This window comes from Meriones unguiculatus, chromosome 4 (assembly GCF_030254825.1).
Source record: "Meriones unguiculatus strain TT.TT164.6M chromosome 4, Bangor_MerUng_6.1, whole genome shotgun sequence".
In the NCBI taxonomy this organism is placed as follows: domain Eukaryota; kingdom Metazoa; phylum Chordata; class Mammalia; order Rodentia; family Muridae; genus Meriones; species Meriones unguiculatus.
In genome coordinates, this window is record NC_083352.1 from 96,725,299 (window position 1) to 96,740,639 (window position 15,341).

Consider the following 15,341-nt stretch of genomic DNA (forward strand, 5'->3'; position numbering starts at 1 on the left):
AGGTCAGTACAGTCAGGGAGAAAGGCCCTGGGCAGGCCACACAGGCACAGACCACAGGCAAGCATGCCTCCCGTCCACCAGCGAGAGATCAGCAGAACTCTTCTCTGACTCTATTGCTCTGCAGCCATCTCAGGTGATAAGTTGGCTGTCCCACAGAAACCTGATGCAACTGTGTGGTTAACAAGGCTAGACATGGTGGAGAGCTTAGGAGACAACCAGGCTGGAGTGGGCAGGGACAGGGAACACAGGAACCAGGACCAATGAGCCACAGCAACGAACCGGGGCTACAGAGGGACACAGGGAACAGATGCTCTGCTGGCCTGAGAAATAACACGTTTGGGAAGGATCCTCTGTGCATATATATTGTTCTTGGGATAGAAGTGTCTCTACTGCCCCAGGCAAGCATGAGAATATGGAGCTGTGTGGGCTCTCGAGTCAGACTGACTAAGATTTATTTCCTAACCTGACCTCTCTCTGCTGTGTGACCGAGAGTAAATATTTTGACCTTTCTGGGCTTTAGCTTCCTTATTTGTAAAACGGAGCTAAGAGACTGTGGTAGGGAATCAACCAATGAGTTTAAGAAGCCCTAGAAGAATGTGAGGTCATGATTTCCAGCTTTTGGAGGACTTCGCCCTGGAGGACTTAGCACTTGATGATTTAGTATGTCACATCTTCCAGGATTTTCACTACATTCCTGACAATGGCAACACTATACGTGTTTTTAACTTTATTTATTATTATAGTTTGTGCACATGTGTGGGTGGATCAGCTAAGGGCTGGGGTCAGAGGACGATTTTGTGACATCTTCTCTGTCTACCTTTGCGTTGACTGTTGGGCCCACGTGAGTGCCTTTCCCAGGAAGCCATCTCGCCGACCCTGCATCTTATTTTAAGATGGTGCTCACTGGTGTGCAGAGACTGCAGGGAACACCACCAGAAGCTCCGGGGCAGCCTGGCCTTCAGCAGGGGTCAGTGGAATGCACCAAAGTACAGGCCCAGCAGAGTCTGCATTTGCTTTGTGTTGTTTCCTAATGGGGTCCAGGGTGTCCCAGGCTGCCTCCATCTCACTATCTAGCCATGGCCGATGACTCTGAACTCCCAGTCCTTCTCTTCTACCTCCTTACAGGCATGTGCACCACACCCGGCTGCTGTGATCCTGGGGATCAAACCCAGGGTCTTTCTAGCTCAGCCAATTGATGATCAGGTGTGGGAATGATGGTGAATGATGGAAAGCTCTACCTGAACCACCTGCTTGTCTACGCAGCACCTGCTCTCCCACTGCAATGACAGGAGCTGTCACAGAGGCTGAGTAGCCCATAGAGCTGGAGCTGTTTGCCTTCCAGCCCTTTCAAGAAGACTCCAACACAGACTTGGCAGTGTCACCATGCAAAGGGGCTCCACAGAAGACAAGACTGGGGATGAGAGCCAACATACCTACAGGTAAGGGACTCCATGCTCAGACACTGGGCTAAAGAAATCCAAGGGGTCTGTGAGAACCCAAGTCTCGGATGCTCGGCACTGAGCTGTGCCAGATGTCTACTGGAGGAGGCACGGTAGGCTGCTCATCCTGAGTGGCTTGGCAATGGCGCCCTTTCTCCCAGGACCAGTTACCAAACTCTTTCTGAGTCAGTGATCCTCTCAGCAGACTACAAATACTCTAGAGCAGTTAGGAATGCAGCTCCCACCCTTGGCAGTTCTTCGAACTGTAGGTCTGAGTTCTCTAAAGAAGCCTTTCGAGTTTACACCCTCACATGCTCCCTGAGGCTTAGCTCCAATGCCAGGATCTCCCACCTGTGCACCCCTCCCACCTCTGGACCCTCCTCCTGCCATGGGCTGGTCCTTCCTTTACTCTTAGTAACTCAAAAACAAAACAAACAAACAAAAAAAAACCCCATACAGCTACTGGCAGAATGAACCCAATTCACAGTGAATCACTTCCTTCAGATCACAAGACAAAAATACTTGCACACACTGAAGGCAGAGGGAAAGTGTGAATTGTCACAAAATGTCACTTTCACTAAGGTAAACACTTCCTGCAAATTCGGACAAGCACCAAGAGGGGGGAGGGAGTGCTGGGGCAGCTAGCCTCACAGAGGCTTTCTTACCGCAGTGCCAGAGAGAAGGCCGCTGTCAAAGTGCCCTTGGACAGACAGGGCCGGGCTCTGGCCAGGCCTCGGGTCAGCAGTACCTGAAAAGAACAGTCAAACCGTCAGGGATCTGGGCATGGTGGTGCGTGCTTTAATCCCAGCACGACAGAGGCAGAGGCAAGAGGATCTTGAGTTGTTCCAGGCCAGGCTGGTTACACAGTCAACCCCTTCTCAGACAAAACAACACGAAGGAGCAAACACATAGAAGGAACGCTTCAGGTAACCCTGCATCAGAATGGAGCTTGAAAGGAAGGAAGCCTCTGGGTGTGGAGGTGCCTTCTGCTCATCCCTGCCCCAAATATTATGCTGAAGCATTTTCATAATGAACAGCCAAGAAAATGAGTATCTGCACGCGGGGTGTAGTGCGCCCCTCTAGTCCTGGCCTCCTGGGGTTTGAGCACAGCAATCCCCAAAAACAGGGAGTGAAAAACTCCATGTCAAACGTGACTTAAGCATAGTATCCATTGATCCAGCCAAAGGCAACAGTTGACACCCAAATGTTTTGCCACCAACTACCATGTTGTGGAAATGTGACAATGAACTGGAAGTCAGCCCACCCAGCACTGGGCAGAAGGAAGAGGCAGATCAACATTCCTTTAAATGCCTCAAAGGCCCATGGTACCCCTCAAGTGCAACGGGCTTCTCCCCACTCTCCAGCCTGAGACTTGGCATCACGTACGGGATAGCGAGAGGGTCATCTCAAGTAGCTGAGGTAGAAATACACCAACCCCTCCACAAAGAAGCTGGAAGAGCCCTGGGGCCTCCATCCGAGCCTGCAATGTCAGCCACAGCCATTAGACAGGACATTCTAGGGGCTGAGTGGCAGTCCTCCCACCAAGACCACAGTGACCAGAAGCGAGGGAAGAGGACACTGAGCCTTCAACTCTTCCTGCAAAAAGTTGTCTGTGAGGAGGACGCAAGGCATATATAAACCGACAGAAAAATCTAATTCAGTTGTCACAGACCTGCAACACAGAGTAGAATCCATGCTGGTTCAGATGGCCCATTATATTTGCACAGATGTGGTTTAGGGCTGGCCGAAGGCTCTCACCTAAATGAAGAAAACAAATTGAGAAGACAATCTCTTGCCACAATACAACCAGTTTACACTGGTCAGAGGACCTGGCCTCGGTGGGGAGGGGATGAACGACTAGGAAGGTGTGGAACTGAGTTGTACAGAAGTGGAACTCCACTGGAGGACATGTGTCCCAGGGTGGCGGTAGGTTTTGGATTTTATACCCCTGGCCACTCTCTGTCCCCTCTGTTTCCTGCGTACAGATGAAAGGTGCCCACTCTGGTTCCCCATGCCACACCAGTCAGTCCCTAGCTCCTGCTGCCAACCTTTCCCTGCCATGATGGACTGTACCCCAACCCCAACTGTCAGCCAAAAGGGCCCCCCTTTCTTCTCCTAGCTGCATTTGTCAGGGTGTTCCAGCATCTGCACCCCAGGCCATGGTCCCAGTGGAGGGACATCCTCTCAAGATTCCTAACCCCTTGGGGCAAACCAGAGCCCTGGGAGACTGATTCCCACAGGTCTGGCTCAAGTGTTACCTCATGGGTTTGACCCCTAGCCAGAAGAAACACAGCCGGCACTTCCCTCTAAGGCAGGGCTGAGCCTCCTCTCCCTACCAGGACATGCACTCTCCCAGCAGGGCTCAGAACTCGATCGCTTTAGGACCCTGCCCGAGTCCAAAAAAAGGCATGAAACAAATCGTTCCTGCCCACCCAAGGCAAGGCACAAAACAAACATCCGCTATGTATTTTAGACCACCCCTTGATAATTCATAGCACTGGGTACAAAATAAACGCTCGGGAGCTTGCGGCTATAACACACTGAGAAGTAATGGCAAGAAAGAGTCTGGATGTGATTGCTACAGATGTGACAGTTCCAATCTGCAGCTGGCTGGCTCCACAGCTGCAGAAGCTGCTCCTGCTTGGAGGCCACCTGCTCTCCAGCTCTCAAGCTGCAGCTCTGCACGCTGCACTTCAGTGTCTAACACAGCACTTGGGATGTATGAGGTTGTTTGCTGAGTGTGTGTCAAACACTCGACAGTTTTTAGGGAAGACGGCAACTTCACAATAAATGTAATGGGCGTAACTGTATTACTAAAACCATTTAGGATCTACTTTTATTTGAGTGCTCTGCCTGCATGTATGCTAACACAGGTCAGAAAAGGACTCTGCATGCCCTGGAACTTGAGTCATAGATGGCTATGAGCTACCATGTGGGCGCTGGGACTCCAGCTCAGGTCTTCTGGAAAAGCAGTCAGCGCTCCTAACCCGAGTCACCTCTCCAGAACCTTTCTGTTATAGAGATTTTCCTGCCTCTGCCTCCCAAGTGCTGGGATTAAAGCCTTGCGCCACCACTGTCCAGCTTAATGAGTTTCAATAATTTAATGCAAGGCTTCAGTGGATTCCATCATTCACAGGGGTGATAGAGAGTGTGGGAACGTGAGAAAGGAGAGGGAAACAAAGCCTTTCCACACATGCTAATGCACACTGGACTATACAAAGCAGCCTGGCAGGAAGTACCAAGTGGAGGGAGCACAGCCCCCAGCTCATGTGGCCAAAGCTTCTTAGGCAGTGGAGCTGTCCCCTCCCCCCTCAGGGGAAATGCTGGTCGGGAAAGATTTTTCAATCGGGTCCCACACACCTTTTCCCCGGAGAATCTTCCATGTTGAAGTATCTGTGAAGGTGACAAGCATGGTGAGGTGCAGCGTGATGAGCTTGGAGTCTTGTAAGATTTCTGGCTGTAGACGATGGAGTAGGGTTAACATTCACGCCCAGATCCCAGTCCATGGAGCATGTGCCCCACTGTGCAGCCAACTCATATGGGAATCCACTTAGTATATTCTAGACTTCCAAGCTGTGAATACTTCACCATGAGATCAAACGCTGCCAGGAATGGAGAGCTGAGCATCCTGGGAAACAGGATCCCAGGCTGCCTCAACCTGTGTGCCCACAGCCTGGGCAGGGCAGTGACAGGACAGCTGCAACACAGACTGATGGGGACTAGGGGGTCCAACCGAGCCCTGCTACTTACTGGCTGTTTGACCTTGGAGAAGTTTCATAAACCCTCTGTGCCTCAGTTCCCTTATCTAGTCACTAGGGACAACAGCACTATTTTCTTTAAGGGCTTTGTGAGAAATAATGGCTTACTGAACAAAGACCCAAGAACAGAGCCCTGAATGTAGCTCAGCCCAGGTTCTGTCGCTGCTTCTTGTAATGTTAGGATTGCCCTGTTTTGCAAGACTGAGGCAGGCAAACTCTTGACTGTGTTCTAGGCTCAGGGAACCTACCATACATCCACCTGCCAAAGACCCCAGAGGCACTTCAAACCCAGCTCACAGCAGGGAACACGTGGAGGACTGGCAGCCTGAAGCCCAGAGCCCTGGCTCTAGTCCCATATCCCCTTTTGCACTTGCTTCTTCGTTTTTCTTTCTTTTTTCTCAGAATGTTTTACAATTTAATTTTTGAAATGTGCACGTGTGTCTGTGTGAGTGTGGTTGTGGGGCTGTGTGCACATTAGTGTGGTTGCCCACAGAGGCCAGAAGTGCTGGGTGCTCATGGAGCTGTAGTAATAGGCAGCTGAGCTGCCTCATGTGGGTGCTGAAGACGGAACTCGGGTCCTCTAGAAGAGTTGCCAGTGCTCTTAACTGCTGCGCCATCTCTCCTGCTTGTTCTTAGGTTTTCAAAGGAGAAGGGCCTCTTGGCAGTGAGTGATCCATTGTGGAATGCAGATATAGAAAGTAGGTCAGAAAACCTGCCTGGCTCAAGTCAGGGTGGTGTGGAGGAACCACCTGCCTGCTTGGCCCTGAGGCATTCTGGTGGGATCTCAGCGCTTTAAGGATGGGGCATGTGTGAAAACATCTGCTCTGTTCCCAACATCTCGCCTGACAAGCTGTGACATGTAGCTTGCTACTGGCTCATTGCCTTGGTAGGGCTGTGGTGAAAGCCATGCATCAGCTCTCAACACGATCACTGGGGACTTTGGGGACACTTCACCAATCACAGTGCAAGCTCTGGCTCCTATGGAAGTAGCTGCTCATGGTCTACTCCTGTCCTGCCCACCTCCATACAACACGAGAATGCCCACAGGACCACGAGAGTGTCTCTAAGATGGGTTCAGGGTCCAGCCCAGGATGCTCCTGGGGCTTTAGAATTCCCTGGGATTTCCTTGCTGAGTAAGGAGGCCTTCTTTCCTCTGTAGTCAAGACAGGGCAGGGGCAGGGTGGAAGGGCAGAACTGTGACGATGTGATTACAGGAAAGACAGAAGGATGAGCCCAAAAGTGAGAAGAGACTTGCGTAGCTTGTCACATGGAGGAGTTCTCAGGCTGTGGTTCTGTAGGCTACTTTTAACAAGAGGCCTCATTAGTATCGCAATAGAGACTGCTGTACTACAACATAAAGAAATCACTACACCAAGAGAATAGAAGGACAGCTTCCCGATTGTTGGGTTTTGTGCGTGTGTGTGTGTGTGTGTGTGTGTGTGTGTATGAGTATGTTTGTGTGTTTGAGTGTGTCACTGTGTGTGGTTGAGTGTGTGTATGTTGTGTGTGTAGGGGGACTATGCATGTATGGTCTATGTGTATATGTGGTATGCTTACATGTGCAGGCAGATCAGGACTTTCAATGTCTTCTCCTATTGCTCTCTCTTGTATTTTTTGAGACCGGATCTCTCACTGACCCTGAAGATCAGAATTTCAAAAGGCTAGGCTGGTTGGCCAGCTAGCTCCTACAATCCACCTGTCTCTGCCCCATGGCTGGGCTTAGGGACACTCACGGTGATGTCCAACGTTCACGTGCTCGGGATTCAGATTCATGTCCTGTTCCTTGCATACCAAATACCCTCACCCACTCAGTCACCTTGCTGACCCTGAAGAAAGTTGCTTGGCATGGAGACCATGGCAAATGTAACCAGTGTGTAATATGTGCTCCTGAGACAGTAATTGCAGCATCTGCCCTCCTCTCTCCCAGACAGTGGTTCATCCAAAGGCACAAACAAAGAGAGAATGACGGTGACTGAGGCGCCAAGCGAGGACAGATGTGCTGGTTTGGGTTGTGGGTTGGTTTACCTTGAGCTGTCCAAGGAGCTCACAGCAGTACCACAGGATGCTCTTGACCTGCTTAATCCACAGCAGAGTGATATCCTTGGAAAGAGCCAGGGACACGTACCATACCTACAGGCAGCAAGAAGGGCAGGAGCGTGGGCGGTTATGGGGCTGTGTAACACATGTTCTATTGAGGCAGGGGGACTGGCTGGGTGAGCAGGTGAAAAGCAGCACACTCTTTAACACCAAACCCAGACACTGAAGAGCCTAGAAATGGCTGGCCTTTACCCTATTGAATAAGAGGCAAGAGTGAAACACAGCTTGGAAGCTGAGGACCGAAGCACCATTCATGCACCCGATACTCAACTGCATATCTGTATAGTGCACTGGGCAGGACCTTTCGACCACGTAAGCTCACCCTCTACAGCCCGCAGGAGACCCTCAGCCCACTCACCTTCGGCTCATTCTCTGCATCCATGCTGCTCAGGATGCTCCGACACAACTTCTCCAACCTCTGGAGGGGCAGAAAAGCTAGCTGTCAATTCTCCAAACTCACCGAACGTGGGACAGGGGAGCGAGTGTTTGGTGGGCACACAAAGCATGCAGGCAGCATGTCAGGTGGTTCGTACACACATCATCATATTTAATCCCCGCTTAGAGACGTAGACACAAGAGAGCACAAGGCTACAGGCAGGTTTCAAACCAGTGGCTTACAGAACTCATGCATTTCATAGAAAAATCCAGAATTTTTTGGCTTCTTTTGGTCTCACTCTGTTAGCCTGCCTTGCCCTCCCAACTCCCACCATTCCTAGCCATGGCTCCTTTTGGAAAACTGGGCTTGGACTCTGCAGACTGGCAGCTGTCTTTCTTGCCTGCGACCTACACTTTGTCCCCCTGAGCACAAGCTCTGACCTCTGCCTTGCAGCCGTCACCCAAAACCTCTTCAGTCATCATTTTAACCTTGATACGAAAATCAAGTAGAAACTGGAAGAACTGCTGACTTGGCTGTTCTGGCCTGGCATCTGCACCTGAGGAGGGTGCAGTGGTGGGGTCACGTCCCAGAGCCTGAAGGTCCTCATCTTTGTGATCGTTGCTGCTTTTCTCTCTGCTGGGCTAGGAGTTCCATGACGGTGGAGACCTTGCATGTCTGATTTCCCTTTGGGGCTCCCCAGTGGTACCCTGAGTGTGATCATAGCACCTACTGCTTCCCCATCATTCCAATGCCACAGCAGCAAAGTGGAATGTTTTATGATGTGAATGATGATAAAGAAGATACCAGCACTTAATCTTAATCAGAACATCAAGCATGACTCAAGCCTCCAGCACCCTTCTGGAAAACTGAAGCCTGGGCCAGCACTGCCCCTCGGGCCAGGGCAGGGAGCAGACCCCACTGCTCTCAAAGAGCCTCACCCCTGCAGCCTACCACGTGCTGCCTGGTGACCCCCGTTTTCTACAGTGCTGTCTCTAGCCTCTTTCGCCATGTCCCTCAGCTGCCTGATTCTTACATGTGAGGATCACTCCTGTCTCTAACAGTGAACGTGCAGAGACCCCCCAGAAGCATGGCTGGATCTCTCCAAAGACTGTGGGCAGCCGTGACTTGTGCCTCATGTAGGTGCCTTAAACAGAAGGGCCTGAGCTTCTGGAGCATCAGAAAGAACCCTGGATGTGACTGTCAGGGCTTACCTCACTGTCCTCCTTAGTTTTATATACGAACAGCAGCTTCCTGGCAATCTTAAAAATACAAAGTGCACTTCTTTTACTTGAGCCAGCATCATCGGCATTAAAAAACTCATCTATCTCTCTCCTAGAGAGGGAAGGGCAAAAAACAGAAACAAAGAAACCAAACTAAACAAATGTTCTTAGTCAGGAGGCTGAGCATCTGGGAGCCTAGCACCCTAGCACAGCAGCAGCACTTCACCTGAGGTCTCTGTGCAGCCGTCTCCGGCAGAGGAAGCTGCGGACCAGAGCCTGAACCATCACGGCCGAGCGCTCCCGCTCCTTCTGCTCCAGCCTTTCTTCTCGTGCCTGCCGGGCCTTGTCAATGAACCATGCTCTGGAGGTCTGAGATACAGTGAACATGTCTGCAATCTGACACGAGCCCTGTGAGGACAGGAGAGGAGCTGGTGGGTCACGGTGTCACGTGCACTTCCAGGTAGGGGCTGGGGCCCGAGGGGCAGACCTGGCAGCGGCCAGGGCGCTCAGCGGCCTCACGGCTCTCCTGACACACTCTCAACTTCCTATAGCTCCTTTCACACTGCTCACGGAGACCAGGGCCACCACGGCTGTACTAAATATGGCATTTTCTTATAGATTTGCGGAGCGGAGGCAGGCTCCCTGCAAGTTTAAAGAGCGCACAATGTATGAGTCAACCCATCCAGAGAGCCAATTAACACCAGGTGTCAAAGGTCCCAGACGTTTGCCTTCTCCGCTGCGTTCCCCATACTTAGAAGACAGTAAAACATACACCTTCCATCTTGGCAGGCAAAGACTTGAAGGAAGAAACAGACATTATTATGTCGTCACCACTTTGGTTATGCATTTACTGGTGTCTGTGCTGTGCCCAAGCACACACGAAAAGAGGTTTTGCTTTGTTTTGTTAAGAAAGGGTTTCTCGGGGGGCTGGAGAGATGGCTCAGAGGTTAAGAGCACTGGCTGTTCTTCCAGAGGTCCTGAGTTCAATTCCCAGCAACCATATGGTGGCTCACAGCCATCTATAATGAGTTCTGGTGTGCAGGTGTACATGCAGGCAGAACACTGTATACATGGTAAAAAAAAAAAAAAAAAAAAAAAAAGACAGGGTTTCTCTGTGTAGCCTTGACTGTCCTGAACTCTTTGTAGACCAGGCTGGCCTCGACCTCATAGAGATCCACCTGCCTCTGCCTCCCCAGCGCTGGGATTACAGGTGTGCACCACCACACATGGCTAATTTTTTTTTATATTATTATCTAAAAATGTTTAATTAGATTTTATTTGAGCATGTGTACATGTATACACACACATACCAGTGCCACAGTGATGCCCGTCACACCTGTGAGGCCTGGGGATGGAACTCAGACTGCCAGGCTGCGCAGCCTGCTGTGCCACGGTGCTCGTAATTAAAAAGTTAGTGTGTGTGTTGTTAGTGTGTGTATGTGTGGTGTATTAAGCGCGTGTTAGTGTGTGTGTGTTACTGTGGACAACTGTGTCATGGAGCAGGTGTGAAGATCAGCAAACAATGTGAGGGGTCAATTTTCTTTCCACAGGTTTTGGAGCTCAAAATCAGACGTCTACCCGAGCCAGCTACACCTCTACCAGAGTCTGCCCCTCTACCACTGAGCCACCTCGGCACACCAAGGTCTGTCTTTACATTTACTGGGGCCAGAGAGCTGTCTCCTGGGTTAAGAGCACTTGCTGCTCTCGCTGAAGATCCAGATTCAGTTTCCAGCAGCCACGGTAGCTCACAACCACCTGTCACTCCAGTTACAGAGACCCGATGCCATCCTCTGGCCCTGGGGCACTGCACACTCACAATGCGCACACATGCACGCAACACACTCAGATACCTAAACTACAAAGAGAAACCTTTTTAAAAGATGCTTTTATTTTGTGTGAGCATGTGTGTGTGTGTGCATGCACACACGAGTACATGTGCGAGTATATGGAATGTGTGGGGGACAGAGGAAAACATGCAGGTGTCAGTAGTCTCCTTCCACTAAGCAGGCTTCAGGGATCAAACTCAAGTCAGGCTGGGCAGCCACTGAGCCATCTTCCTTCTTTTCAAGAAGCCATGGTTTTTGTTTGTTTTCTGCTTGTGTGTGTGTGTTTTGACTTGGTTTTTGCCTGTGAGTATGTTTTGATTTGGTTTTCACTTGTGCGTATGTTGAGTGTGTGCACATGCACACAGAAGACTGCAGGTGATGTCATGTCTCCTCCATCGCTCCCCAGTTGATTTACAGCTTTTCACTGAACCCAGAGTTTACAAATCCGCTGTCTACAGATTCTCAAGTGGCCTCAGGGACCCCATTTCCGCCAGTGAAGTGCTGAGATTACAGATGGGTGCCACACCTGCCCAGCACAGACGGGCTCTGGGGATCTGAACTTTAGATCTCGTGCCTGTACGCCAAAGGCATGTTCCACCAAGCATGTTCCCAGCTGACAAGGCAGCCCATTTAATCTGGACAGGGGACATTCCATATCACTTACTCCGCAGCCTGGTGGTGTAGGAAAACTGTTCCTCCTCACTGACAGGTGCTGTGCAGGGCAGACATGAACAGTGACCAGTACAGAAATCTACTATTTTTGCCCCAAATGGGTGGCTTTGACTAACAGCCAAATGTAAACAGCAGTGGTCCACTGAGACTTCTAACTGGTGACAACTTCTTCTTTTCCTCCTTCTTGCCTTTTTTTTTTTTTCCTAAGACACACTTTCTCTGTGTAGCCCTGGCTGTCCTGAAGCTCACTTAGTACAGTAGGCTAGCCTCAAAGTTGTGGTGCTCCACCTGTCTCTGTCTCCTGAGTGCTGAGATCAAAAGGCCCAGCCCCAAACACACTACCATCAGCCCAGGTGACTGAACCATTAACATGAATCATGCTCAAATCCAGATTTCTGGAAAAGCATCTTTTATCAGGTTAATTCATTTGATGCACCAGCCACTTCAAAACACATGTAGAACAGAAGGTGGAACCAGACTTCTGTCACATGAGCACACCGAGGGACCTCTGTAGCCCCTTCCCACCTGACTCATACCTGTGAGACCACACCCAGGGATCTGCCGACATACTGACTGGCCTATGGTCAGCAATGCTCAAGATAACGGTTGTTTTATGCATGCCAGCCAAACACACTATCACAAAGCTCCACTCCCAGCCAGTCCCATCAACACCTCCTGAACCAGCGCAGCATAGGCTGTTAGCCACAGGATAGGGGGGAAGCTGAGCTGAGAGAGGCAGCTGTTCCTAGCTGCTCCCTCTTTCCGCAGGGTCTGGAGAGCTCACCTGAGGACCTGCCTGTGCAGCAGAGATGCTAGGTGACCATCAGTGACCTCGTGCAGCTTCTGGCTTCAGAGGAGTTGGGTTTCTGGCAAAAGAAAGATTCAGAATTAGTACTGTTTTGTAGTCATGGCATTGTAATGTTGCTGAGTCAGACACTGTGGTTTTTAAACCCATCTAGGAGCTGGACGTGGTGGTGTGCGCCTTTGATCCCAGAACTCAGGAGGCAGAAGCCAATGGATCACTGTGAGTTCAAGGCCAGCCTGGTCTACAAAGTGAATCCAGGACAGTCAAGGCTGCCCTGAGAAGCCCTGTCTGAAAAAAACAAAAAATAAAAATAAATTAAAAAAAAAAATTCAACACCCTCACACAGACATCCATGCAGGCAGAATACCAATTCACATAAAATATAAATTACTTAAAACACACACACACACACACACAGCTCTTACACTCTTACGTCTCCTCTAATTACACTCTACCTCAAAGTAACTCCAAGAGGTGACGCAAGGTAAAAGATGATTACCCATCACATTTTTTTCAATGCTCTGAAAAAGGGTTTATGTCTTAGAAATGGAAAAAACAAAAAATGGCTGCCTGCCAGACGGCCAGCTCTTCTTGCAGAGATCAGGGTTCAAGTTTCTAGCACCCATTGCTCTAGAGGATCCAGCGCCCTCTTTCTGGTCATGGGTACCAGTCATAAACATGGTGGATGTACATGTATGTATGCATAAAGAAAACTCATGCACCTAAAGTTAAAAAATAAATCTTTAAACAAAGACTGAAGATGTCTCCTGTAGTAGGCAAGACAGAGGAGCAGAAAGAGAGAGACCTCCTCCCAGTGGAGAAACAAATGACTTTGTGCAAAGTGTAACTGGCATTTTTGACTACCTCAAAGGTTTCACTTCTCCCTGAGGACCTCTCGGGATTTGATCCCTTTCTCGGGATTATCCCCATCAAAAATCTTATATATTGGCTTCTATTTGCATTGCATAAGAGCTTTGTGGGTTTCTTCATTTTCTTCTGTACTTTTTCCACTTGCATGGATCATGAATCAACTAAGACCCACAACTGAGTATTAAGTTCTCATCCCCCCCACCCCAAAACCCACAGAGAAACAAGAGCAAAGATGTAACAAGAAAGGCCTCAGGTCAAAGAAAACGACCCTCAGCCGTTTTTGTCCAGATTCTACCGCTCATTTCACTGTTACTTAAGTAGTCTGGGTCCCTGTTTCTTGAGGATAATAACAATACTCAATCTTAGGGTTGTCAAAGGATTGCTTGGACATTTGCCATTCTTTTTTTTTTTTTTTTTTGAGACAGGGTTTTTCTGTGTAGCCCTGGCTGGCCTGGAACTCACTCTATACACAAAGCTGTTCTGGAACTCAGGAATCCACCTGCCTCTACCTCCCAAGTGCTGGGATTAAAGGGGTGTGCAACCATGCCAAGGCAAGAAGTGCCATTCTTAACCTTAATTTATTCACTGTAGTGTTGAGATTAGAAATAAATAGGAAAATATTAATAACTGGCATTTGGAAGTTCGGCACATCTAAGGAAGCCTTACTATACTGTCCCTACAAAGCTTATAATCGGGTTAGGGAAGTAAGAGTTACATACGCAGAAAGATTGGGAAAGAGTAAGTTGTTAAGAATCCAGAGCACCTGGAAGGGAAAATAAGCCAAGTGTCCTCTAAGCGTCTCATCTAATAAGGGCAGCAATACTATGAGAAGATCAGTTCTTGCCTTAGTCTGGATTATACAGTTAGTTGGCAGCAGAGCCAACTTTTCAAGGCTAACAGACAAGACTCAGACTCTGCATTACCTCTACGCTTCAGGCAACCTGCTTAAAACCAATCTATTCTGGCTGAGAAAGCACCAAAACTGCACAAGAGTCGAGACCATGAAGTAAAATAAATAAACTACTAAGCGATTTTCCTACATGGTAGAAGTAGCTATGTTTACAGGCTAATGGCCACCACTTAAGGGCAGACCACATAACAGACACTGTAGACATATTTATCTAGGCCTTCCTTTGTATCAGGCTCTATCCTATTAGACTACCACACGGCAATTTTAAAAACTCAAGAATAGAAAAGAGAGCTTAAAGAAACCATTTGCAGTCCAAGATATTTCTCACAGAAAGCTACAGTCTCTCCAGATGGGGAAATGAAATGCAGATAGGCACTTGCCAGTGTCCTCCGGGTTCCTGAATATGGACCCCAAAGAAATCACTTCCTGACAAGCCAAAGGATAAGGTTCAGGATTCCCACACAGAGAGAATGGCACAACAAAGAAAAGTCAAGAATGCCAGGCTCCCTTGTGCTAGGCTGGAGTCAAAATACGACCAAGCTGTCAGGAACCACACTAAAACGTACTATAAAATAACGTCTGTGAAGCAATCTAATTACTCCGTTTACAAAGACGGAAACTGAGGGTCAGACCTATGACTGATTCACCCAAGGTTACACAGCGAACGTACAGGACTCGAATTCCACTTAGGGTGATTCTAAGGTCCAACGCCTTTCATTGACACCAACATAAACAACCACAATAACAAGTCCGTCTCGTCCAGAAACAGTTGGCTGGTAAGGCCAGTTGCCTCAACGCGAAAGTCGATGGAAGGGGGCCACGGAGATATCCCTGAGCCGGAAAGTCAGTCCCCAAAACCACCCTCTCCGACTTCACTAAGCCAAGACTCGGCCCCAAGACAACCTCCCTCGGTCACTGGCCCCGCCACCCAGAGAATCGATCATCTTGTTCCCACTCGCTACCCGCTGGACGGAGATCTTTATCCGTTCGAGGGCCCCGCGCTCGGGGTCCCGGCCGCAGCTGCCGCCGCCTCAGCCTGATAACCCCGAGTTCGGCCAGACCCGGGGCAGCGGCCGAAGCCCGGCCGCCATCTTGCCCCGGGTGTTGTGCTCCGAACTCCGCCTGGAAGCAATTAACCAGTTCCGGGAAACAACAGTTCCGCACAGTTTCTTTGGCCAGGAAAAAAAAAAATCAAAAAACAAAACTCTCTTCATCCTGTCCTCTTCCTTGGCAGCCGAAAGGGAGAAACATCCAGAAGTGGGATACAAGTCTGACTCAGCTAAGGGGAGGTGGAACCCACCCGAGAGGGAGCAGTTGAGAGGATGATTCCCCATCTCGGGCTACAGGGGACACTTTAAAGTGCGTCCC

The 15,341-nt window shown here is 49.6% G+C and overlaps 1 protein-coding gene across 3 annotated transcripts in view; it reads right to left on the reverse strand.

Annotated features, from left to right (window-relative positions):
• The window catches only part of Ube3b (ubiquitin protein ligase E3B), a 43,378-nt gene extending 28,052 nt beyond the window's left edge, over window positions 1-15,326 (reverse strand). Inside the window, exons 1-9 of one of the 3 annotated variants that reach the window (XM_021634684.2) lie at window positions 15,274-15,326; window positions 12,173-12,254; window positions 9,117-9,298; window positions 8,882-9,002; window positions 7,653-7,712; window positions 7,223-7,327; window positions 4,800-4,896; window positions 3,112-3,197; window positions 2,105-2,187 (exon numbers count right to left, since the gene is read on the reverse strand). In XM_021634684.2, the coding sequence (XP_021490359.1) occupies window positions 2,105-2,187; window positions 3,112-3,197; window positions 4,800-4,896; window positions 7,223-7,327; window positions 7,653-7,712; window positions 8,882-9,002; window positions 9,117-9,277 (713 nt within the window). In that variant the 5' untranslated portion in view covers window positions 9,278-9,298; window positions 12,173-12,254; window positions 15,274-15,326. Of the gene's footprint in view, window positions 1-2,104; window positions 2,188-3,111; window positions 3,198-4,799; window positions 4,897-7,222; window positions 7,328-7,652; window positions 7,713-8,881; window positions 9,003-9,116; window positions 9,299-12,172; window positions 12,255-14,935; window positions 15,095-15,273 lie in introns of those variants that run through there. The other 2 variants (XM_021634683.2, XM_021634685.2) reach the window with 2 other exon arrangements.
• Window positions 15,327-15,341: the final 15 nt, after the last annotated feature.